General features: G+C 47.2%; 2 protein-coding genes across 2 annotated transcripts in view; both read left to right on the forward strand.

Annotated features, from left to right (window-relative positions):
• LOC120022056 (SLIT-ROBO Rho GTPase-activating protein 2B-like) overlaps positions 1–12,049 on the forward strand; it is a 34,462-nt gene extending 22,413 nt beyond the window's left edge. The window contains exons 3-5 of the mRNA XM_038965850.1: positions 11,296–11,467; positions 11,692–11,705; positions 12,045–12,049. Coding sequence (XP_038821778.1) covers positions 11,296–11,467; positions 11,692–11,705; positions 12,045–12,049 — 191 coding nt within the window. The remainder of the gene's footprint in view (positions 1–11,295; positions 11,468–11,691; positions 11,706–12,044) is intronic.
• Positions 12,050–12,051: 2 nt separating this feature from the next.
• arhgap4b (Rho GTPase activating protein 4b) lies at positions 12,052–24,047 on the forward strand. The gene is made up of 19 exons (XM_038966609.1): positions 12,052–12,107; positions 12,298–12,471; positions 12,947–13,075; positions 13,460–13,681; positions 13,894–13,995; positions 14,096–14,281; positions 14,514–14,598; positions 15,655–15,682; positions 17,077–17,104; positions 17,335–17,473; positions 17,635–17,763; positions 18,405–18,510; positions 18,649–18,876; positions 19,491–19,546; positions 20,272–20,443; positions 22,462–22,548; positions 22,773–22,886; positions 23,074–23,164; positions 23,372–24,047. Exons 1-19 carry the CDS (start codon positions 12,066–12,068, stop codon positions 23,573–23,575), a joined length of 2,322 nt encoding a protein of 773 aa, XP_038822537.1. The 5' UTR covers positions 12,052–12,065; the 3' UTR covers positions 23,576–24,047.
• The last annotated feature ends 2,832 nt before the right edge of the window (positions 24,048–26,879 follow it).

Below are 26,879 nucleotides of genomic sequence, written 5' to 3' on the forward strand. Positions count from 1 at the left end.
AGCCAAAGGGCATCACCAAGTACTCGTAGTGACCAGACATTGTGTTGAACGCCGTCTTCCACTCATCCCCTTCCCGGATGCGGATGAGATTGTAGGCACTCCGCAGGTCCTGTTTGGTTAAGAACCGGGCCCCACGGAGCTGCTCGATGGCACCAACGGGAGGGGGTACCGATACTTCTTGGTAACTTCATTGAGTCCTCTGTAATCAATGCAAGGGCATAATACTCCATTCTTCTTGGCCACAAAGAAGAAACCAGCCGATGCAGGAGAAGTGGACGTGCGGATGAACCCCTGTTGGACCGCCTCCTGAATGTAATCCTCCATGGCCTGGGTCTCAGTCACAGACAGAGGGTCAGCATGCAGGTCGATGCACAGTCCCAGGGGCGATGAGGAAGACAGGTGGCCCGGGTCTTGGAGAATACTTCCCTCAGATCCTGGTAAACCTCCGGGATGTTGGGCTGAAGGAAACCAAAAGACTCTCAACCGCCATGGAACCACAGGGTACAGGGAAGCAGGTACTCCGGAATTCAGGTGACCAGTCTGAGATTCTCATCCTCAACCATGAAATGGGGTTATGGCATTGAAGCCAAGGGAGGCCGAGGATGATCTTGTGAACTGGTGCTGAAGGGGATATTCTCCTGATGATTGGACTCCACAGTGAGGGTGAGAATGAGCGCAGATTCATTCCATCCACTGGATGCTGCTTCTGTCTGGAAGGTGAGCGCGTACTCCACAGCCGTCTGATCCCCCTGCCGTAATTGAAGTAGACGCTCATCTCCCTCTCTGCTCTCCGGGGATGATCAAAAATACATTTAAAGCTGCTTCCATTGTTTGAGTTGGTATTCTGTAATGATGACGCCGTGAGTCAAGAAGCAGGTAAAACGTTTAATGAAAACAACAAACATGAACCACGACAGCGTAACAGAAGTGTAGTAACATGAACACAGGTGCAATACCAACTGAGGAATTAATAAAAGGAAGGGACCTATGAAGGGGAGGTAAGGAGGTCCAGGTGTGAATCATAACGATGAGTGCCAGGTGTGCGCAATGATGATTCCCAGGACCGGTGGTTATTATTCCGGCGACGTCGCATGCCGGAGGAGAGGAGCAGGAGTAGACATGACACAATGTGCTTATACAGAAACCCAGCCTAAAACCCCAAACAGCAAGCAATGCAGATGTAGAAACACGGTGACTAGGAAAAACTCCCTAGAAAGGCAGGAACCTAGGAAGAAACCTAGTGAGGAACCAGGCTATGAGAGGTGGCCAGTCCTCCTCTGTCTGTGCCAGGTGGAGATTATAAGAGTACATGGCCATTAAGGCCAGATCATTCTTCAAGATTTTCAAACATTCATAGATGACCAGCAGAGTCAAATAATAATCACAGTGGTTGTAGAGGGTGCAATAGGTCAGCACCTCAGGAGTAAATGTCAGTTGGCTTTTCATAGCCGAGCATTCAGAGGTCAAGAGAGGAGGTGAGGTACAGAAGAGAGAGAGAGATGGAGAACAAGAGAGAGAGGGTTGAAAACAGCAGGTCCTGGACAAGGTAGCACATCTGGTGAACAGGTCAGGGTTCCATAGCCACAAGCAAAACAGCAGAAACTGGATCAGCAGCACAACCAGGTGGACTGGGGACAACCAGGAGTCATTAGGCCAGGTAGTCCTAAGGCATGGCCCTAGGCCTTAGGTCCTCCGAGAGAGAGATAGGACAATTAGAGGGAGCATACTTAAGTTCACACAGAACACCAGATAAGACAGGAGAATTTCACTGGATTGGACAGATTGACCCTAGCCCCCCGACACATAGACTATCGCAGCATAGATATTGGAGGCTGAGACAGGGGGGGTCGGGGGACACTGTGGCCCTGTCAGACCTATACCCCCGGACAGGGCCAACCAGGCAGGATATTACCCCACCTACTTTCCAAAGCACAGCCCCCGCACCACTAGAGACAAGGCTGAGTATAGCCCACGAAGATCTCCTCCACTGCACAAGCCCGAGTGGGGGCAAAATTGGACAGGAAAATCACGTCAGTGACTGAACCCACTCAAGTCGTGTATAGTAAAAAAAGCCTGGCACGACATGACGCACCCCTCCTAGGGACAGCATGGAAGAGCACTAGTAAACCAGTGACTCAACCCCCGTAATGGGGTCAGAGGCAGAGAATCCCAGTGGAGAGAGGGTAGCCGGCCAGGCAGAGACAGCAAGGGCGGTTCGTTACTACAGTGCCTTGCCGTTCACCTTCACACTCCTGGGCCAGACTACACTCAATCATAGTACCTACTGAAGAGATGAGTCTTCAATAAAGACAAAGTTCGAGACCGAGTCTGTCCCTCACATGGATAGGCAAACCATTCCATAAAAATTGAGCTCTATAGGAGAAAGCCCTGCCTAGGAATAATAAGGAGGCCTGCGTCTTGTGAATGTAGCGTACGTGTAGGTACAGTGGGGCAAAAAAGTATTTAGTCAGCCACCAATTGTGCAAGTTGTCCCACTTAAAAAGATGAGAGAGGCCTGTAATTTTCATCATAGGTACACTTCAACTATGACACCCAAAATGAGAAAAAAAATCCAGAAAATCACATTGTAGGATTTTTAATGAATTTATTTGCAAATTATGGTGGAAAATAAGTATTTGGTCACCTACAAACAAGCAAGATTTCTGGCTCTCACAGACCTGTAACTTCTTCTTTAAGAGGCTCCTCTGTCCTCCACTCGTTACCTGTATTAATGGCACCTGTTTGAACTTGTTATCAGTATAAAAGACACCTGTCCACAACCTCAAACAGTCACACTCCAAACTCCACTATGGCCAAGACCAAAGAGCTGTCAAAGTACACCAGAAACAAAATTGTAGACCTGCACCAGGCTGGGAAGACTGAATCTGCAATAGGTAAGCATCTTGGTTTGAAGAAATCAACTGTGGGAGCAATTATTAGGAAATGGAAGACATACAAGACCACTGATAATCTCCCTCGATCTGGGGCTCCACGCAAGATCTCACCCCGTGGGGTCAAAATGATCACAAGAACGGTGAGCAAAAATCCCAGAACCACACGGGGGGACCTAGTGAATGACCTGCAGAGAGCTGGGACCAAAGTAACAAAGCCTACCATCAGTAACACACTACGCCGCCAGGGACTCAAATCCTGCAGTGCCAGACGTGTCCCCCTGCTTAAGCCAGTACATGTCCAGGCCCCTCTGAAGTTTGCTAGAGAGCATTTGGATGATCCAGAAGAAGATTGGGAGAATGTCATATGGTCAGATGAAACCAAAATAGAACTTTTTGGTAAAAACTCAACTCGTCGTGTTTGGAGGACAAAGAATGCTGAGTTGCGTCCAAAGAACACCATACCTACTGTGAAGCATGGGGGTGGAAACATCATGCTTTGGGGCTGTTTTTCTGCAATGGGACCAGGACGACTGATCCGTGTAAAGGAAAGAATGAATGGGGCCATGTATCGTGAGATTTTGAGTGAAAACCTCCTTCCATCAGCAAGGGCATTGAAGATGAAATGTGGCTGGGTCTTTCAGTGTGACAATGATCCCAAACACACCGCCCGGGCAACGAAGGAGTGGCTTCGTAAGAAGCATTTCAAGGTCCTGGAGTGGCCTAGCCAGTCTCCAGATCTCAACCCTATAGAAAATCTTTGGAGGGAGTTGAAAGTCCGTGTTGCCCAGCAACAGCCCCAAAACATCACTGCTCTAGAGGAGATCTGCATGGAGGAATGGGCCAAAATACCAGCAACAGTGTGTGAAAACCTTGTGAAGACTTACAGAAAACGTTTGACCTCTGTCATTGCCAACAAAGGGTATATAACAAAGTATTGAGATAAACTTTTGTTATTGACCAAATACTTATTTTCCACCATAATTTGCAAATAAATTCATTAAAAATCCTACAATGTGATTTTCTGGATTTTTTTTCTTTTTTTTGTCTGTCATAGTTGAAGTGTACCTATGGTGAAAATTACAGGCCTCTCTCATCTTTTTAAGTGGGAGAACTTGCACAATTGGTGGCTGACTAAATACTTTTTTGCCCCACTGTATGTACGGCAGGACCAAACCGGAGAGATAGGTAGGAGAAAGTCCATGTAATGCTTTGTAGGTTAGCAGTAAAACCTTGAAATCAGCTCTAGCCTTAACGGGAATATGATCATTTGGGGTTCTAGTCAAGATTCTAGCAGCCATATTTAGCACTAACTGAAGTTTATTTCGTGCTTTATCCGGTTAGCCAGAGAGTAGAACATTGTAGTAGTCTAATCTAGAAGTGACAAAAGCATGGATTAGCTTTTCTGCTTAATTTTTTGACAAAAGTTGAAGATTTTTGCAACGTTACGAAGATGTAAAAAATATTCTTCATACGTTCGTCAAAAGAGAGATCAGGGTCCAGAGTAACACCGAGGTCCTTCACAGTTTTATTTGAGACGACTGTACAACCATCAAGATACATTTTCAGATCTAACAGCAGTTCTCTTTGTTTCTTGGGACTCAGAACTAGCATCTCTGCTTGGTCCAAGTTTAAAAGTAAAACATTTGCCGCCATCCTCTTCCTTATGTCTGAAACACAGGCTTCCAGAGCAGGCAATTTTGGGGGTTCCCTATGTTTCATCGAAATGTACAGCTGTGTGTTGTCCGCATAGCAGTGAAAGTTGACATTGTGTTTCCGAATGACCAAGAGATAGAATATATAGTGAACAATTGATTTGTCAGAGGACAAACCATCCACAGAGACAAACTGATATCTTTCTGACAGATAAGTTCTAAACCAGCCAAGAACTTGTCCGTGTAGACCAATTAGGGTTTCCAATCTCTCCAAAAGAATGTGGTGATCGATGGTGTTAAAGGCAGCACTAAGGTCTAGGAGCATGAGGACATATGCAAAGCCTTGGTCTGATGCCGTTAAAAGGTAATTTACCACCTTCACGAGTGCAGTCTCAGTGCTATAAAGCCCAAACCAGACTGAAGTGTTTTGTATGCATTATTTGTTTTCAGGAAGGCAGTGAGTTGCTGCGCAACAGCTTTTTCTAACATTTTTGAAAGGAATGGGAGAATCGATATAGGCTGATCATTTTTCAAATTTTCCGGGTCAAGGTTGGGCTTTTTCAGGAGCGGCTATATTACTGACTCTTTTAGTGAGTTTGGTACACATCCGGAGGATAGAGAGCCATTTATTATGTTCAACATAGGAGGGCCAGGCACAGGAAGTAGCTCTTTCAGTAGTGTAGTTGGAATAGGGTCTAGTAGGCAGTGGGAAGTTTTAGAGGCCATGAATACTTTTGTGAATGTGTCGATATATACAAGATTAAAAAACTTGAGTGTCTCCATTGAATTTAGGTCCTGGCACTTCTGTGCAGACTCTTGACAACTGAGTTTTGGAGAAATACCAGATTCGAAGAGGAGTCCGTAATTTTCTTTCTAATGATCATGATATTTCCATCTAAGAAGTTCATGAATTCATCACTGCTGAAGTGAAAGCTATCCTCTCTTGGGGAATGCTACTTTTTAGTTAGCTTTGAGACAGTATCAAAAAGTTTGAAATTGTTTTTGATCTCCTTAATTAGGTTGGAAAACTAGGCTGATCGAGCAGCAGTGAGGGCTCTTCGATATTGCACGGTACTGTCTTTCCAAGCTAGTTGGAAGACATCCAGTTTGCTGGAGCGTCATATCAGTTCCAATTTTATGGAAGCTACACTTCATGAAATATATTGAGACAAATTACAGATTAAGCCTAACCAACAAGTAGAAAAATATAACTTTATTGTTTGAACATGAAATGTACGTGTCTTGCAAAAGTATTCAACCCTCTTGGCATTTTTCTTATTTTGTTGCCTTACAAACTGTAATTAAAATAGATTTTTTGGGGGTTTGAATCATTTGATTTAGACAACATGCCTAACACTTTAAAGATGAAAAATAAATAAGACAATAAGACAAAAAAATAGAAAACTTGAGCGTGCATAACTATTCACCCCACCAAAGTCAATCCTTTATAGAGCCACCTTTTGCAGCGAATCTCTTGGCACATCTAGCCATTCTTCAAGGCAAAACTGCTCCAGCTCCTTCAAGTTGGATGGGTTCCGCTGGTGTATAGCAATATTTAAGTCATACCACAGGTTCTCAATTGGATTGAGGTCTGGGCTTTGTCTAGGCCATTCCAAGACATTTAAATGTTTCCCCTTAAACCACTCGAGTGTTGCTTTAGCAGTATGCTTAGGCTCATTGTAACGGTTTTCCTCCTCTTCATCCGAAGAGGAGGAGTAGGGATTTGACCAAAACGCAGCGTTGTGATACGACATGACTTTTATTTAAACAAGACGAAAACTAAACAAACTTGAGAATTTACAAAATAACAAAACGACGTAGACAGACCTGAACATGGAACTTACATAACTACACGAAGAACTCACGAACAGGAACAGACTACATCAAACGAACGAACAAACGAAACAGTCCCGTGTGGTGCGCAGACACAGACACGGAAGAAAATCACCCACAAACAAACAGTGTGAACAGCCAACCTATATATGGTTCTCAATCAGAGGAAAACGTAAAACACCTGTCCCTGATTGAGAACCATATAAGGCTAATTACAAACGACCTAAACATGGAAACACAAAACATAGAATGCCCACCCCAACTCACGCCCTGACCATCTAAACACATACAAAAATAACATAAAACAGGTCAGGAACGTGACAGAACCCCCCCCTCAAGGTGCGAACTCCGGACGCACCACCAAAAGTCTAGGGGAGGGTCTGGGTGGGCATCTGTCCACGGTGGCGGCTCAGGCTCTGGGCGTGGTTCCCATCTCACCATAATAAATCCCCGCTTCTTTATCCCCCTCACAATGACCACCCTCCAAATAACCCCACCTAAATTAAGGGGCATCACCAGGATAAAGAGCAGCACCGGAATGAGGGGCAACACCGGAATGAGGGGCAACACCGGAATGAGGGGCAACACCAGAATGAGGGGCAACACCAGAATGAGGGGCAACACCAGAATGAGGGGCAACACCAGAATGACTGGCGGATCCTGGCTGGCTGGCTCTGGCGGATCCTGGCTGGCTGGCTCTGGCGGATCCTGGCTGGCTGGCTCTGGCGGATCCTGGCTGGCTGGCTCTGGCGGATCCTGGCTGGATGATGGCTTAATGCTGGATGACGGCTCTGGCTGGTCATGGCTGGATGACGGCTCTGGCTGGTCATGGCTGGATGACGGCTCTGGCTGGTCATGGCTGGATGACGGCTCTGGCTGGTCATGGCTGGATGACGGCTCATGGCTGGATGACGGCTCATGGCTGGATGACGGCTCTGGCTGGTCATGGCTCGCTGACGGCTCTGGCTGGTCATGGCTCGCTGACGGCTCTGGCTGGTCATGGCTCGCTGACGGCTCTGGCTGGTCATGGCTCGCTGACGGCTCTGGCTGGTCATGGCTCGCTGACGGCTCTGGCTGATCCTGTCTGATGGAAGGCTCTGGCTGATCCTGTCTGGCAGAAGGCTCTGGCTGATCCTGTCTGGCGGAAGGCTCTGGCTGATCCTGTCTGGCGGAAGGCTTTGGCTGCTCCTGTCTGGCGGAAGTCTCTAGCGGCTCCTGTCGGGCGGAAGGCTCTAGCGGCTCCTGTCTGGCGGAAGGCTCTAGCGGCTCCTGTCTGGCGGACGGCTCTGTAGGCTCATGGCAGACGGGCGGCTTTGCAGGCTCATGGCAGACGGGCGGCTTTGAAGGCTCAGTACCGACGGGCGGCTTTGAAGGCTCAATACAGACGGGCAGTTCATGCGGCGCTTGGCAGACGGACAGTTCAGACGGCGTTGGGCAGACGGACAGTTCAGTCACCGCTGGGCAGACGGCAGACTCTGGCCGGCTGAGACGCACTGTAGGCCTGGTGCGTGGTACCGGAACTGGAGGTACCGGGCTAAAGACACGCACCTTCAGGCTAGTGCGGGGAACAACAACAGGGCACACTGGACTCTCAAGGCGTACTATAGGCCTGGTGCGTGGTACCGGCACTGGTGGTACCGGGCTGAGGGCATGCACATCAGGGCGAGTACGGGGAGAAGGAACAGTGCGTACAGGGCTCTGGAGACGCCCTGAAAGCCTGGTGCGTGGTGCCGGAACTGGAGGTACCGGGCTAAGGACACGCACCTTCAGGCTAGTGCGGGGAACAACAACAGGGCACACTGGACTCTCGATGCGCACTATAGGCCTGGTGCGTGGTACCGGAACTGGAGGTACCGGGCTGAGGGCACGCACCTCAGGGCGAGTGCGGGGAGAAGGAACAGTGCGCACAGGGCTCTGGAGACGCACATGAGGCTTGGTGCGTGGCGCCGGGACTGGAGGCACTGGGCTGGAGACACGCACCATAGGGCTAGTGCGTGGAGGAGGAACAGGGCTCTGGATACGCACTGGAAGCCTGGTGCGTGGTGTAGGCACTGGTGGTACTGGGCTGGAGCGGGGAGGTGGCGCCGGAAATACCGGACCGTGCAGGCGTACTGGCTCCCTTGAGCACTGAGCCTGCCCAACCTTACCTGGTTGTATGCTCCCCGTCGCCTGACCAGTGCGGGGAGGTGGAATAACCCGCACCGGGCTATGTAGGCGAACCGGGGACACCATGCGTAAGGCTGGTGCCATGTAAGCCGGCCCGAGGAGACGCACTGGTGGCCAGATGTGTAGAGCCGGCTTCATGACATCCGGCTCAACGCTCAATCTAGCCCGGCCCATACATGGAGCTGGAATGTACCGAACCGGGCTATGCACACGTACAGGAGACACCATGCGCTCTACTGCGTAACACGGTGTCTGCCCGTACTCTCGCTCTCCACGGTAAGTACAGGGAGTGGGCGCAGGTCTCCTACCTGACTTTGCCACTCTCCCTTTAAGCCCCCCCCCAAGAAATTTTTGGGTAGTACTCACGGGCTTCCAGCCTTGCTTCCGTGCTGCCTCCTCATATCGCCGCCTCTCTGCTTTCGCTGCCTCCAGCTCAGCTTTGGGGCGGCGATATTCTCCTGGTTGAGCCCAGGGTCCTTTACCGTCCAATATTTCCTCCCATGTCCACGAGTCCTGGTTACTTTGTTGCGCTCTCCCACGCCGCTTGGTCTTTGGTTGGTGGGTGATTCTATAACGGTTTTCCTCCTCCTCTTCGTCCGAAGAGGAGGAGTAGGGATTTGACCAAAACGCAGCGTTGTGGTACGACATGACTTTTATTTAAACAAGACGAAAACTAAACAAACTTGAGAATTTACAAAATAACAAAACGACGTAGACAGACCTGAACATGGAACTTACATAACTACACGAAGAACTCACGAACAGGAACAGACTACATCAAACGAACGAACAAACGAAACAGTCCCGTGTGGTGCGCAGACACAGACACGGAAGAAAATCACCCACAAACAAACAGTGTGAACAGCCAACCTATATATGGTTCTCAATCAGAGGAAAACGTAAAACACCTGTCCCTGATTGAGAACCATATAAGGCTAATTACAAACGACCTAAACATAGAAACACAAAACATAGAATGCCCACCCCAACTCACGCCCTGACCATCTAAACACATACAAAAATAACATAAAACAGGTCAGGAACGTGACACTCATTGTCCTGCTGGAAGGTGAACCTCTGTCCCAGTCTCAAATCTCTGGAAGACTGAAACAGTTTTTCCTCAAGAAATTCCCTGTATTTAGCGCCATCCATCATTTCTTCAATTCTGACCAGTTTCCCAGTCCCTGGCGATGAAAAACATCCCCACAGCATGATGCTGCCACCACCATGCTTCACTGTGGGGATGGTGTTCTCGGGGTAATGAGAGGTGTTGGGTTTGCACCAGACATAGCATTTTCCTTGATGGCCAAAAAGCTAAATGTCAGTCTCATCTGACCAGAGTACCTTCTTCCATATGTTTGGGGAGTCTCCCACATGCCTTTTGGCAAACACCAAACGTTTTTGCTTATTTTCTTCTTTAAGCAATGGCTTTTTTCTGGCCAATCTTCCGTAAAGCCCAGCTCTGTGGAGTGTATGGCTTAAAGTGGTCCTATGGACAGATACTCCAGATACTCCGCAGTGGAGCTTTGCAGCTCCTTCAGGGTTATCTTTGGTCTCTTTGTTGCCTCTCTGATTAATGCCCTCCTTGCCTGGTCCGTGAGTTTTGGTGGGCGGCCCTCTCTTGGTAGGTTTGTTGTGATGCCATATCCTTTACATTTTTTAATAATAGATTTAATGATGCTCTGTGGGATGTTCAAAGTTTCTGATCATTTTTTTTTATAACCCAAACCTGATCTTTACTTCTCCACAACTTTGTCCCTGACCTGTTTGGAGAGCTCCTTGGTCTTCATAGTGCTGCTTGCTTGGTGGTACCCCTTGCTTAGTGGTGTTGCAGACTCTGGGGCCTTTCAGAACAGGTGTATATATACTGAGATTATGTGACAGATCATGTGACACTTAGATTGCATACAGGTAGACTTTATTTAACTAATTATGTGACTTCTGAAGGTAATTGGTTGCACCAGATCTTATTTAGGGGCTTCATAGCAAAGGGGGTGAATACACATGCACGCACCACTTTTACGTTTGTCATTTTTTTAGAATGTTTTGAGACAAGTTCTTTTTTTCATTTCACTTCACCGATTTGGACTATTTTGTGTAAATCCAAATAAAAATCCATTTAAATTACAGGTTGCAATGCAACAAAATAGGAAAAACGCCAAGGGGGATGAATACTTTTTCAAGGCACTGTATTTCAATATGTTTGAAATAGGCCTATAGCCTACTGTTTATATTTTAATGCAGTCATCTCAGTTTTCATTTGACGCGTATTTTTATATGTAGCTTGTTTGTATCAATTGAATAGACATTGGTACCTTTGCATTTGTAGTCACCTTTGTTCTGAAGTTATCAGAGGTCAGAGAGATGGATAAACCATGTGATTTTATGTTTAGCTGAGCTCTTCTGTGTATATAATGACTCGGGATGGCAAAAAAGCATCTAACAATGCACTTAGCTGTGGTCTGAGTGGTTTGAGGCAGACGTTAGATTACGAGTGTTTTCGAGTGCAACGTACATTTACATTTTTTTATGTAACCTTTATTTAAGGCAAGTCAGCTAAGAACAAATTCATATTTACAATGACGGCCCATTAATAATTATGTTTTTTGATCAGATCTGTTCGTGATCGCCTCTGCTGTGAACTTCATACGTGTGTCTGTGTGTTTCTGTGTGTGTATCTATGTGTGTGTGCGTGTGTGTGTCTGTGTGTGTGTGCGCACGTGTGTGTGTTTGTATGTGTGTGTGTGTAGACCTGCGGGCCCAGCTGTGTGACCAGATGAAGGTTCTGGACGGTCAGGTGGAGGTCAAAGGTCAACAGCTGTCTGACCTGTCCGAGTTCTTCCGTCGTCGTGGTGACATTGAGGCGGAGTATGCCCGTGCCCTCGACAAACTTACAGAGAGGTTCACCCTGAAGACCAAGAGGTGTGTGTGTGTGTGTGTAAAAAAAAAATTATGCATTGTTTATTTTGCTTTTATTGCTTGATCTGTTTATACTGACTGGCAGACATTATTATTGGTGCAATGTTAGTATAGGGAACTCAACGATAATATTAAGTCTTGCCCTCTCTGTCCTCGCCCTGTCTCTCCCTATCTGTCTTTCCCCCTCTGTCTTTCTCTCCTCTCCCCCCTCCTCCCCCTCCCTGTAGGAAGGAGCAGAGTGGTCAGTCGGTGTCTCAGTGTTGGTCAGTTCTGTTGACTCAAACACGTGCAGAGAGCAGAGAACACGCAGCGCTGAGTGACTCCTGTTCACACACACTCACACAGCGACTCACACACTGCTCAGAGGACACACACCGCCTGGCAAAACGGGTAAACACACACACACATTCATATTTACAGTACCTGAACAAATGATCGACCCACTTCCGTTGGCTTCCAGTCAAGACCGTCTGTACATAAAATTATATGTATTTTTCACTGATCTACACAACTCCAAAATCTAAAAGTGAAAATGTGATAGTGTGTTACACTGTCTGATGACTGATATGTCTCTGATCAGAGTAAGGAGGTGGGAGTTCAGATGCAAGATGAGCTACTGAAGGTCACCACTGAACTGCAGACGGTACGAACATACCTCAGTCACTAACGATGTGGACAATAGTAAAAAGATGAAGATTGTATTACTAGTGTGTGTGTGTGTGTGTGTGTGTGTGTGTGTGTGTGTGTGTGTGTGTGTGTGTGTGTGTGTGTGTGTGTGTGTGTGTGTGTGTGTGTGTGTGTGTGTGTGTGTGTGTGTGTGTGTGTGTGTGTAGGCTCTGAGGACATACCACCAGTACCATACAGACAGTCTGACAGCGGAGGGGAAACTAAAGGAAGCCACACGATTGGAGGAGAGACAGACGGGCAAGTCTGCTGAACTGGGGATAACCCAATCAGGAGGCCAGAGGCGGAGCTCTGTGAAGAAGATGGAGAAAATGATGGAAAAGGTAAGGGTCGCGTCTGACTACACTGCCAGATCTCACAATGTCTGGATAGGTCTTTACTATAACAGCTAACCACATCGTATGATATAACAATCTGATGCCCGACTGCACAGTCCATGATATGGCACATAACCATTTGTTAATGCAATGCATCGTCTGCAATGAAGTCGGCCTGGAGGGTGGCCAAGGTTGTTGTTGAGATGTGTGTGGTTTTCATGTGGCACAGGATACAGACAGTTTTGTAGAGTTTTGAGTCAGACATCCTGTGCCACATGAAAACCACACACAACGGAACAATAATGTGAGCTACTTCTGTAGTGACAAATCAAACCAACTACAGCTAGTGCTAAACCCCTTGATCCTAAACCCTAACCTCTAACCCCTGACCTGAGCCTGTACCAAAGGCAGTATGAATCAAGTGACCTTCGTTGTCATTGGCTATTCTTTTAACCAAATTGTGTGTGTGTGCTCTCCATAGAGACATGGCAGAGTGCAGGAGACCCAGCTGAAGTGCACTAAGGCTCGTAATGACTATCTGCTGAATCTGGCAGCTGCCAACGCAACTATGAACAAATATTATCTACAGGATCTCAGCACACTCATAGACGTGAGTCACTGTGTGTGTGTGTGTGTGTGTGTGTGTGTGTGTGTGTGTGTGTGTGTGTGTGTGTGTGTGTGTGTGTGTGTGTGTGTGTGTGTGTGTGTGTGTGTGTGTGTGTGTGTGTGTGTGTGTGTGTGTGTGTGTGTGTGTACGTATGTGTATGCGTGTTTTCGTGTGCGCTGGTACCTTTGTGTGTGTCTGTTACGCAATCTTATATTATAAAATGTTTAACAGACAAACTAAGTATTCATCTCTCTCTCTCTCTCTCTCTCTCTCTCTCTCTCTCTCTCTCTCTCTCTCTCTCTCTCTCTCTCTCTCTCTCTCTCTCTCTCTCTCTCTTTCTCTCTCTCTCTCTCTCTCTCTCACACACACACACTCTCTCCCATTCAGTGTACTGACCTGGGGTTCCATCTCTCCTTGGAGCGAGTGATGAGGTCATACCTGGCCAGTAGGGGGCGTGTCCTGAAGGCTGAGGAGGCCGGGCTGAAGCAGCTGGAACAGGAAGTGACATCACTGGATCAGGGCGGAGACAGAGACGCTCTCCTACAGAACCACGACACAGCATTCTGTCTGCCCTTCCGTTTCAGTTACCATCCCCATGAGGGAGACCAGGTACACACATTCATGTTCATCCATCAGTGGATGATGACCGTGGCACATTTTATCAGAATTATGGAGTGCAAAGATGGCTGGTGACGAGGCCAATATGTGTCCTGTATATTCTGTGACACACTGAACATGATATGCTGAGCTCCCACAGGAAGAGCTGTTGGTTCACACACCAGTACACCTGTTATACTATACACATCCCTAATGTTTTCCAGGTGGGCGAGGTGAGTGCGGAGAGCCAGGTGAGGTATGAGTTAGAGACAAGGTTCCAACAACTCCAGTCCCGCCTCTCCACTGAAACCTTGGAAACAGAGGAGGTGAGGTCTTCACTCTATTCTTAATCTATCCATTGATTTATCGATCCATCGATCAATCCATTGATCCATTTTCTATCTATTGTATGTATCTATTTTCCAGGTCAGTAAGACACTCAAAGCCACCCTCTCCGCTCTATTGGACAATATGTGTGACAGTGACAGTAACCCCCCCCCTGACCTGCCCATCAGCCTATCACACGACCCCATGGGAACCGCCTCTGCCTCCAAACTAGCCCTTGCCAAGCGGAGAGCCAATCAGCAGGAAACAGAGACATTCTACTTTACGGTGAGGACATCCCATTGGTCAGGGGAAGGTGTGAGGGGAGTCTAATGATAGTATTATGGATTGTCTCCTTATAGTGCTTCTGTGACCAACTAGGTTTGAAACCCAGGACATCTGAAAAACACAAGACTGTGTTAGCCAACTGAGCTAAAGCTGTGTAAACAAGCTAAAGCTGTGTAAACAAGCTAAAGCTGCAAAGATTAAAGTGTGTATCTCTGTTTCTGTCGTTTGTCAGAAAGTTAAGGAGTATCTGATTGGAAGCTCCCTGATCTCCAAACTACAGGCTAAACATGACCTGCTGCAGGAGGCCATACAGAAAGGTACTTCTACTATACTATTACTATACTACTACTGCACTACTACTGTACTACTACTATTCTACTACTTTACTAATACTATACTACTACTGCACCACTACTGTACCACCATACTACTATACTAATACTATATACTACAACTGTACCACTACTATATTTCTACTACTATACTACAATACCACTACTATACTAATACTATACTACCACTGTACTGCCGCTGCAATACCACTGTATTAATACTATACTGCTACTATATTGCTACTACTATACTACTATACTGCTGCTGCACTACTACTATACTACTACTATACTACTACTATTCTACTACAATACTGCTGCATTAATAGTATACTGCTACTATACTACTACTTTTCTGCTACTGCACTACTACTGCACTACTACTGTACTACTACTATTCTACTACTATACTGCAACTGCACTACTACACTACTACTATACCACCACTATACTGCTACGCACGACTACCCCACTATTGTACTACTACTATACTACCACTATACTACCACTGCACTACTACTATGCTACTACTATACTACCACCATACTACTAATATACTACTACTATACTACCACTGCACTACTACTATACTGCTACTATACTATGCCTATACTGCTACATCACTACTACTGTACTACTACTACACTACTCTACTACTGCACTACTACTATACTACCACTGTGCTGCTACTATACTACTACTATACTACTACTATACTACTACTATACTACTACTATACTACTACTGCACTACGTCTATACTGCCACTACATTACTTCATTACTGCTGCTGCACTACTACTATACTCTGACTATACTGCTACCACACTACTACTGTTCTACTGTACTACTACTACTTTACTAGAACTGTATAATACCACACAACTACGACACAACTAATCTTACGCTATTCCTAACTCTCTCCCTCTCGCTCTCCTTCTTCCTTCTCCCTCTCCCATTCTTCCTCTCTCGCCCCCCCCCCCTCACCCCCATCGCTCCCCTCCCTCACCCCCTCTATCTTCAAATATCTGTTTGTTTTCCAGCTAAGGCCGTTGATAGCGACCCCTCCAGGTAAACATTCCTGTTATTTCTCTGAGAGAGAGAAAGGGAGAGAGACATGGAGAGAGAGAGAGAAATGAGAGAGAAAAAGAAAGACGAGAGAGAAAGAAAAAGAGATGAAAGAGAAAGAGAGAGAAAGAGAGAGTATAATCTTCAACACAGCAACAAATCCAAGACTGTAGCAAAAACAACACTACACTTTTACTGTTGAAAAGCATGATGTGTGTGTGTGTATCAGTGTATGACTGGTGAGTGATGCTGTATATCTCCCAGAATGCAGTGTGCTAGGTCAGTGCGTGTGCGGAGGTCCAGACCCTGTTCCATGTACAGCCACACTCTCTTCACCTCTGATATGCTGGGTTTCATACAGGTAACACACACACACACACACACACACACACACACACACACACACACACACACACACACACACACACACACACACACACACACACACACACACACACACACACACACAAACATACACACTAATATGTCATAACGCTAACACGTGTAGGAGAGATATGCAGTGTCTGGACAGAAGCTTCAGGAAATCTCCACGCTCCAACACTAATACTGACAATGTGTCAAAAAGCTCTTCGGCACTTTTGTTCTCTCTCGTCAACTTTCTTTCTCTCTCTAAATTCTCCTCTTCTGAGAGCTTAAACAGTAGTCTCTCTCCTACTCCTGTGAGTGAGCTTAAACAGTAGTCTCTCTCCTACTCCTGTGAGTGAGCTTAAACAGTAGTCTCTCTTCTACTCCTGTGAGTGATCTTAAACAGTAGTCTCACTCCTACTCCTGTGAGTGAGCTTAAACAGTAGTCTCTCTCCTACTCCTGTGAGTGATCTTAAACAGTAGGCTCTCTCCTACTCCTGTGAGTGATCTTAAACAGTAGTGTCTCTTCTACTCTTGTGAGTGATCTTAAACAGTAGTCTCTCTCTCTTCTACTACTGTGAGTGATCTTAAACAGTAGTCTCTCTCTTCTACTCCTGTGAGTGATCTTAAACAGTAGTGTCTCTCTCTTCTACTCCTGTGAGTGATCTTAAACAGTAGTCTCTCTCCTACTCCTGTGAGTGATCTTAAACAGTAGTCTCTCTCTCTTCTACTCCTGTGAGGGATCTTAAACAGTAGTCTCACTCCTACTCATGTGAGTGATCTTAAACAGTAGTCTCTCTCCTACTCCTGTGAGTGATCTTAAACAGTAGTCTCACTCCTACTCCTGTGAGTGATCTTAAACAGTAGTCTCACTCCTACTCCTGTGAGTGATCTTAAACAGTAGTCTCACTCCTACTCCTGTGAGTGTGCCTTGTTCCCCTCTTGTGCTTTCTTTCACTTTTATAATCTTCTCTTCAATCTCTCTCTTTCTCTTTCCCTCTCTCTCTCTCTTTCTGCTTGGCTGAGTGTAGAAGAAGGAGGAGAATGTCTAGGACACAGGTATTATTGACTCTACTTGTCGTGTGTGTTTGTGTGTGTGTGGTGTATGTTGCTCTGACTTCCGTTTGACTCTCTCTCTCTCTCTCTCTCTCTCTCTCTCTCTCTCTCTCTCTCTCTCTCTCTCTCTCTCTCTCTCTCTCTCTCTCTCTCTCTCTCTCTCTCTCTCTCTCTCTCTCTCTCTCTCTCTCTCTCTCTCTCTCTCTCTCTCTCTCTCTCTCTCTCTCTCTCAGAGTTCAGGGCAGCAGATTCCTGTGGTGGTTGAAAGCTGCATTCGCTTCATAAATCTTCATGGTCTGCACCATGAGGGGATATTCCGTGTTCCAGGGTCCCAGAGAGAGGTCAACCACATCAGGGACGCTTTTGAGAGAGGTAGCCTACACACACATAGGTGTTGTCTGAGAGAGGTACTGGGGAGTGTTGCATCAGATGCCCATGCAAAGATTATATTTGGGGGATGCAGTGTGTATGTGTGCATGGAAGCTGAGATGTCAACAACATGTTTGTGTGTGTGTGTGTGTGTGTGTTTGTAGGAGAGGACCCTCTAGCAGACAGTGACTGTGACATTGATTCGGTGGCTGGTGTGTTGAAGCTGTACTTCAGAGGACTGGACCCGCCGCTGTTCCCTGATGAATACTACACAGAACTATTGGACTGTGTCCGTAAGTCAAACACACACACACACTACTGACACTACTGACTTATGTCTGTAACTAAACACATGTACTGTATGATATCATGCCTCTCTCTCTCCCTCCCTATTTCTCCCTCTCTCCCTTTCTCTCTGTCTCTCTCTCTCTCCCTCCCTCCCTCCCTCCCTCCCTCCCTCCCTCCCTCCCTCCCTCCCTCTTTCTCTCTCGCTGTGTCTCTCTCTCTCTCCCTCCCTTGCTCGCTCTCTCTCTCTCTCTCTCTCTCTCTCTCTGTGTCTCTCTCTCTCTCTCTCCCTCTCCCTCCCTCCCTCCCTCTTTCTCTCTCTCTCTCTCTGTGTGTCTCTCTCTCTCCCTCCCTTGCTCTCTCTCTCCCTCTCTCTCTCTCTCTCTCTCTCTCTCTGTGTCCCTCCCTCCCTCCCTCCCTCCCTCCCTCCCTCCCTCCCTCCCTCCCTCCCTCCCTCCCTCCCTCCCTCTCTCTCTCTCTCTGTCTCTCTCTCTCCCTCCCTTGCTCTCGCTCCCTTGCTCTCTCTCTCTCCCTCTCTCTCTCTCTCTCTCTCTCTCTCTCTCTCTCCCTCCCTCCCTCCCTCCCTCCCTCTCTCTCTGTCTCTCTCTCTCTCCCTCCCTTGCTCTCTCTCTCCCTCTCTCTCTCTCAGAAAACGAGGGATTGGCAGAGAAAGCAGCTCAGATAAAGTCAGTTGTCTCCTCCTTCCCTCGACCTCTCCTTATCGTCATACGTTACCTCTTCGCTTTTCTCAACCAGTACGTTTCAGTTTGCACATTCATGTCCTGTGTGTGTCTTCACAGAGCCAACTCCCTTACACAGCTGTATAACTTGGCGGTGGGTGGGTGTGTGTGCGTGCATGCGTGTGGCTGTGTATGTGTCTGGTGTGTGTGTAGTGTGTCCCAGTACAGCGATGAGAACATGATGCAGCCCTATAACCTGGCGGTGTGTTTCGGGCCGAGCCTCCTGAGAGGGTCGGATTCTGGTGATGTTGTCGCTAGGCAACCACAGGTCAATGACCTCGTCAAGACCATGATCCTCCAGTATGATGTGATCTTCCCGTGCCAATCAGAGCTGCCCGGGCCCGTGTACGAGAAGCACATGACTCTGGAGCAGGAGTACTGGTAAGATAGAGAGAGAGAGAGAGATAGATAGATACTAACAAATACTGTAGTATCCTGATTTATAAACCAGTTACCATAAAGCACAATCATTTTGTCACATTTAAACATTTCTTAAAGGTGCTGCATGGCCAATCTGACGTCTGCATTGGCTGTGCAGCATTTACAGTGAAATCTCTGCAGAAGTCAGGGCATTCATACTTCTCGTGCTTCGTGGAGCAGAGCTGTTGAGCAGAGCTGTTGAGCAGAGCTGTTGAGCAGAGCTGTTGAGCAGAGCTGTTGAGCAGAGCTGTTGTGAAGGAAGCTGTCAAGGAAAGTAGCTTGTATTTATACAGACCTCCCTCTCCCACCTACCGGCAACCAATCATGTCAATGTGAAGCTATACGGAGCCTACGGAGCACTCCGCATTGTTACAACATTTGGGAGGTGCACGGCGATGCGGTACAGTGCTCAATTTGGCCTCTAATATGCCTCCGGATGCTCCGCGTCACACCCTCCATATGGATCCTCCGACCACATCGGATCAAGCGTACATTGGCTTTTATTCTGGCACTACTGACGATATTGTTTACTTGTGGAACAGAGAGAAAAAGACTGATGTTGTCTCTGTTTGTAGTGAACCAATCACAGAGGAGGGAGATGGGGAGACTGAACAATTCCACATTGAGGAGGGTGAGCACGCACATATAAACACACATGCACACACACACACACACACACACACACACACACACACACACACACACACACACACACACACACACACACACACACACACACACACACACACACACACACACACACACACTGGTAGATATTCTGATTTAACAAATGAGGAGAGCAAGAACCAATCACCAAATCTGGTTATACTTGATAAATAATCTTTATTGTACTTATTAATAAGGGAGCCATCACAACATTGGATCAAGTGAGAGCTCAATGTTTCTGGGTTGGGGCTTGTCTTATACAGCCCAACCTTGCTACATTTCCTACAATCCACCACAACTGTCTCAATGTGTCGAACCAACCCCTATCTACAAGATGTGTCCAAATATTCTGTACTCTGTGTTCTCTTGTGAGTACTAAGAACTGTTTGTTCTTAGAATAGAGGTTAAGGAGAGACTTTTGTTCAGAACAGAGATACCTCGTTCCGAACATGCAAGTTTCAGAGTACAGAGGGTGGGGGCAAGAACACAAGAGCCGTGGTGGATTAGGCACAGCAATTTACACAACCAGAATACAGGATTGTACATACCTATCATTTAAAGTAATGCAAATACTATTTTTTTCCCCCATAACACAGAAACACACACACACACACACACAAACACATGCACACACGCTCACACCACTCTCTTTCTTCAGAAATGTACAATAAAGTTTTGTATTTCTTGTAGAGTGGGAGGCGGTGGCCATGTTTGATTACACAGCGCGGTCTGCTACTGAACTGTCCTTTAAGCAGGGGGATCCACTCCTTCTGCACAGCAAGGCCTCTTCTGATTGGTGGAGAGGGGAAGCGGGAGGAGTTAGGGGTCTCATACCGCATAAATACATCAGTGTGTTGGAAGGGTGAGTAAAATGTAAACAAGAGTCTAGAGAAATACCTCTTCCCTCTCTTCACCTACTTTTCCCTGTTCCCTCTCTTCACCTACTTTTCCCTCTTCCCGCTCTTCTCCTACTTTTCCCTGTTCCCTCTCTCTTCTCCTACTTTTCCCTGTTCCCTCTCTCTTCTCCTACTTTTCCCTCTTCCCTCTCTTCACCTACTTTTCCCTCTTCCCCCTCTTCACCTACTTTTCCCTCTTCCCTCTCTTCACCTACTTTTCCCTCTTCCCTCTCTCTTCTCCTACTTTTCCCTCTTCCCTCTCTTCACCTACTTTTCCCTCTTCCCTCTCTTTACCTACTTTTCCCTCTTCCCTCTCTTCTCCTACTTTTCCCTGTTCTCTCTCTTCACCTACTTTTCCCTTTTCCCTCTCTTCTCCTACTTTTCCCTCTTCCCTCTCTTCACCTACTTTTCCCTCTTCCCTCTCTCTTCTCCTACTTTTCCCTCTTCCCTCTCTTCTCCTACTTTTCCCTGTTCCCTCTCTCTTCTCCTACTTTTCCCTGTTCCCTCTCTCTTCTCCTACTTTTCCCTGTTCCCTCTCTTTTCCTACCTTTCCCTCTTCCCTCTCTCTTCTCCTACTTTTCCCTGTTCCCTCTCTCTTCTCCTACTTTTCCCTCTTCCCTCTCTCTTCTCCTACTTTTCCCTGTTCCCTCTCTCTTCTCCTACTTTTCCCTGTTCCCTCTCTTCTCCTACTTTTCCCTGTTCCCTCTTTCTTCACCTACTTTTCCCTCTTCCCTCTCTTCTCCTACTTTTCCCTGTTCCCTCTCTCTTCTCCTACTTTTCCCTGTTCCCTCTCTCTTCTCCTACTTTTCCATGTTCCCTCTCTCTTTACCTACTTTTCCCTGTTCCCTCTCTCTTCTCATACTTTTCCCTCTTCCCTCTCTTCACCTACTTTTCCCTCTTCCCTCTCTTCACCTACTTTTCCCTCTTCCCTCTCTCTTCACCTACTTTTCCCTGTTCCCTCTCTCTTCTCATACTTTTCCCTGTTCCCTCTCTCTTCTCATACTTTTCCCTGTTCCCTCTCTCTTCACCTACTTTTCCCTGTTCCCTCTCTCTTCTCCTACTTTTCCCTGTTCCCTCTCTCTTCTCATACTTTTCCCTGTTCCCTCTCTCTTCACCTACTTTTCCCTGTTCCCTCTCTCTTCTCATACTTTTCCCTGTTCCCTCTCTCTTCACTTACTTTTCCCTGTTCCCTCTCTCTTCTCATACTTTTCCCTGTTCCCTCTCTCTTCTCATACTTTTCCCTGTTCCCCCTCTCTTCACCTACTTTTCCCTCTTCCCTCTCTTCTCCTACTTTTCCCTGTTCCCTCTCTCTTCTCCTACTTTTCCCTGTTCCCTCTCTTCTCCTACTTTTCCCTGTTCCCTCTCTCTTCTCCTACTTTTCCCTGTTCCCTCTCTCTTCACCTACTTTTCCCTGTTCCCTCTCTCTTCACCTACTTTTCCCTGTTCCCTCTCTCTTCACCTACTTTTCCCTCTTCCCTCTCTCTTTACCTACTTTTCCCTGTTCCCTCTCTCTTCTCATACTTTTCCCTCTTCCCTCTCTTCACCTACTTTTCCCTCTTCCCTCTCTTCACCTACTTTTCCCTCTTCCCTCTCTCTTCACCTACTTTTCCCTGTTCCCTCTCTCTTCTCATACTTTTCCCTGTTCCCTCTCTCTTCTCATACTTTTCCCTGTTCCCTCTCTCTTCACCTACTTTTCCCTGTTCCCTCTCTCTTCTCCTACTTTTCCCTGTTCCCTCTCTCTTCTCATACTTTTCCCTGTTCCCTCTCTCTTCACCTACTTTTCCCTGTTCCCTCTCTCTTCTCATACTTTTCCCTGTTCCCTCTCTCTTCTCATACTTTTCCCTGTTCCCTCTCTCTTCTCATACTTTTCCCTGTTCCCTCTCTCTTCTCATACTTTTCCCTGTTCCCCCTCTCTTCACCTACTTTTCCCTCTTCCCTCTCTTCACCTACTTTTCCCTGTTCCCTCTCTCTTCTCTTACTTCAGAGCAGAGCGAGGGAGGAGGGATGAGGTCAGTGGAGGAAGCACTGGAAACCTGGCTTCAGAAGAGCTTCAGACTGAGAACACGACCCGGTACACACACACACACACACACACACACACACACACACACACACACACACACACACACACACACACACACACACACACACACACACACACACACACACATACACACACACAGACATGCAAATGCTTGAGGGGGTCGACCTGTATATATCAAGAACTAATAAAGCAAGGTCTATGTGTTTGTGTGTGTGTGTTTGTGTGTGTGTGTGTGTGTGTGTGTTTGACAGGCTGCGGGTGAACAGTGACAGTGCTTCGTTGCCTGGAAGACAGAGGGCAGCGGAGGGCAGAGGCAGTCCTGTCCGAAAGAACCCCCTCTCCCCTGTGACACGTCAAAACACAGGGTACAACATGCTATGCATGCACGCACACACACACAAACACACACAAACTAACACACTCATACACACCTGTAATGTACCAAAAACACTCCATCAGTAATCTTACTCCCTCTCTTTCTCTCCCCTCTCTCTCTTTCCCTCTCCCTCTCTTCTTTCTCCCCTCCCCCGCTCTCTCCTCTCTCACTCTCAGGAATCAGGAGCGTAGGCACACCTTGGACAGTGTGAGGCAGAGGGCAGGAGCCATAGAGAGACAGACAGATGGAGGATCTATTGAAAGACCGGTGGGTGGAGATTAAGTCATTTTTGGGGACTCGCCCTTGAGACTGCTGAAATTAAATACATTGAAAGGAATTTAGTGCAAATAGTAAATTTGAAGCATTGCAGATGTTTAATTTTGAGCTAGATGTGGCTGGATCCTGTACGTCTAAGACACTGAAACGTCTCTCCCTCCCCCTCGCTCTCTCCCTCCCCCTCGCTCTCTCTTTCAGGACATCAGTAAACAGATGAACTCTGTATTCAAGGAGCTTCTCTCTCGCCAGCCGTCCCTACATCCTGCTGCAACCCAGGCACCTTCCTCCTCCCTCCCTTCCTCCTCCTCTTCCTCTTCATCCCTCTCCTCCTCTCTCCCAGGAGGCAGGAAGGTGGGGTTCAGCCTCAGAGGGCGGGCTCTCTTCAGACCAACGGACCAATAGGAGGACTGAAGCAGGATTATGATAATGATAATAATGATGATTTATTTTTCTGACACGTTTGTGTGTGATATGATATTAGTGTGTGATGATGTTTGTGTGTGATATTGCTAGTCTTTTACACCTGTCTCAGTGCTGTCTATCGTTCTCTATTAGAACAAGGATGGGTTTGGTTTCCAATAACTCAGGGCTGGGGTAACTTACCTATTTCTGTGGTAAATTGTTTTTAAACTTGATAAACACTCATTTAAACCACTTAGTAAGAGTATAACAACTTACTTCTTAATTATAATACTGGAAACTGGGTCCAATAGCATATCCAAGATGGCCTCCACACCAGATCCTGGGATGCTGGTTAAACTGTGAAAATGATTCTTTCCACCACTCTAGTAATTCTAACTCTATGGTCTGAGGGGCTTTGTTCACTCTAGTCATCATATTTCTATGGATGCAACCCACCTCCCTCTTCCCTGGACCACTGTTGATGATGTCACTGGAATAGCTGTATTAAAATACTTCTGTGGTAAAACGAATAAATAATAAATATTAGATTCTGATTGGCTGGTCTGTTGTTATCGGTTGTCATACATCACAACGTAAATCAAAAGTCAGTTCAAAGTTATTTATTGTTAGTGCAGTACAAAGGGGAAGTGTGTGTAATACACACATTGTCAGAAAAAAACATGTATTGAAACTATTAGAGTTATCTGTTATGCTAGATAATCTACTGAACTAAATACTACAACCTAAATGGTAAAGTTGTTGATGACTATTTTATTGGAGTGGAACTGAACATCAGTGTATGACAATTGGTGAGTTCCAGATACACAGATCCTGAACAGGGTCTGTGCAGAACACCAGATCTTTTCAATTCCTGGAGAAGCGTTTAACGTTTCAGGAACCCCATCAATCAGGAGGATGTGTTGAGGGGAAGTGGGGCTTGGGTGCTGCTGTTGAGGGGTGGGACACTGCTGGTGGGTGTGTGGTGTGCTGGGACTGGGTGGGTATTCGGCTGGAAATGGGTGGGTGTTGGGAGGGAGGCAGGGAGGGTGGAGGGAGGGAGGCTGGGTAGAGTGGGAGGGCAGATTGAGGGGTTCTGCCAGGTGGGTGGGAGCTGGGTTTGGGTGTTGCTGTGGATAAGATGGAGGGTGGGGAAATTGGGTAGGGGGGTTGAGAGGTGCTACTGCCGGGGGGCTGGGGGGGAGTTGATGGGTCCTGCTGGGTGGTGGAGTGAGGAGATGGGGCTGGCTGGGTGGTGGAGTGAGGAGATGGGGCTGGCTGGGTGGTGGAGTGAGGAGATGGGGCTGGCTGGGTGGTGGAGTGAGGAGATGGGGCTGGCTGGATGCTGGAATGAGGAGATGGGGCTGGCTGGGTGGTGGAGTGAGGAGATGGGGCTGGCTGGGTGGTGGAGTGAGGAGATGGGGCTGGCTGGGTGGTGGAGTGAGGAGATGGGGCTGGCTGGGTGCTGGAGTGAGGAGATGGGGCTGGCTGGGTGGTGGAGTGAGGAGATGGGGCTGGCTGGGTGGGTGGGTGGTGCGCTGGGGGGATTGGGTGTGGTGGTCGCTGTTGGTCTGGGGTTGGTACTGGTCTGTGGTGTTCTGTAGTGGTCTGTGCTAGTCGGGACTGGTCTATGGTTGGACTCTGTACTGCTCTGTAGTGTTCTGTGCTGGTCTTTGCTGGGCTCTGCTGGTTTGCACTGATCGGTTCATGTCTGTGTTGGCCTTTGCTCGGCTGTGCTGGGCTCTGCTGGTCAGTACTGATCTGTGTTGGTCTGTACTGGTCAGTAGTGGTCTGAATCCAGGGGTGCATTAGAGTCTGAGCTGCCGTCAGTCTTTCTGTTGGATCCACCTGCAGCAAGGCTCTCACCAGGCCTCGCGCTCCTACACACACACACACACACACACACACACACACACACACACACACACACACACACACACACACACACACACACACACACACACACACACACACACACACACACACACACACACACACACACAGGGTACAATATGTGTGAGCATGTGTGTGTATACATGTGTGTCTACAAGTGTGTGTGTGTGTGTGTGTGTGTGTGTGTGTGTGTGTGTGTGTGTGTGTGTGTGTGTGTGTGTGTGTGTGTGTGTGTGTGTGTGTGTGTGTGTGTGCGCGCGCGCGCGCGTGTGCGTGTGTATGTGTATGTGTGTTTGTACAAGCATGTGTGTATGTGCCTGCTTATGTCTATAACCATGTGTGTGTCTCACCGTCTGAGATGTCATCCCAGTAAGGTGACAGGAAGGTGAGGTGAGCCTCTCTGATCATCTGGAACAGCTCCCCTTGGTCTCGGTCTCTGCTCCGGAACGGAGGGAACCCACAGAGAAGGACGTACAGTATCACTCCCAATGCCCACAGGTCTACTGGCAGGCCGTACCCTGCAGAGGGATGAGAGAGAGAGACAGAGGTAGAGGTAAGTGATTGATAGAGTGACAGTGGCGTGTATTCATGGATGCTAAGGGAAGCCAGGCTTCCCCAAAAAAGAACAAAAAAAAGAGAAAACCCCCCATATAAAACAGTTAATCTTTCGCCTGTCTGTGTTTCATAATTTTTCTTCAATTCACAAGAGGCTGAACGTATCTCACAGGAGAAAGTATCTGAGCGAGCGAAACAGCGCCCCTCTGTCTCAGTATGTGTAGCCAAAGCCCATCTATCTGATACTGTCTGGTCAGAAATAGTATGACATTGTTGCCACCCCTAGCATTGAATGGAAGGGAAGCCAGAGAGTGTTTGGACTCCCTTGATAAAAATAAATAAATAAAATAACAGCCAATCAGTGTTGAGCTAAACTGAGTGAGCTCAACTGGGAATGGTCCTGGCGCACCAAAAAAAAGTTAAGGGAAGCCAGTTTGGGTTTGGCTTTACACCATTCACATCACATCAAAAGCAGAACTCATTTACAGAAAAAAATGTTTAATTGTTGCATCTCATTGTCTTCTGGTGGCTAGCTAGCTAAAATCGTCCCTTTCCTAAACTAGCCATGGATGGAGATAGGGATTTAGATTTGTGGTTTTACTTAATTCTGATCCAACCATTCATTCATACATTGTGCCCCTGGCCTGAGAGGATGGAAGTGCAATATGTAGCTAGATGTAGAAGGCTAATGTTAACTAGCTAGCCTGGCGCATCGTTGCCCATGAAAGGAAGTTAGGCTAGCAAGCAAGCATTTTAGCCAGGTAGCCTACAACAACAAAAACTAAAAGAGTGTACTGTATGACAGTCATAGACCGTTTCGGCAACATGAAAGAGAGGAGGATGTCATTAGCATTTCTCT

Source organism: Salvelinus namaycush, chromosome 27 (assembly GCF_016432855.1).
Source record: "Salvelinus namaycush isolate Seneca chromosome 27, SaNama_1.0, whole genome shotgun sequence".
NCBI classification, from domain to species: domain Eukaryota; kingdom Metazoa; phylum Chordata; class Actinopteri; order Salmoniformes; family Salmonidae; genus Salvelinus; species Salvelinus namaycush.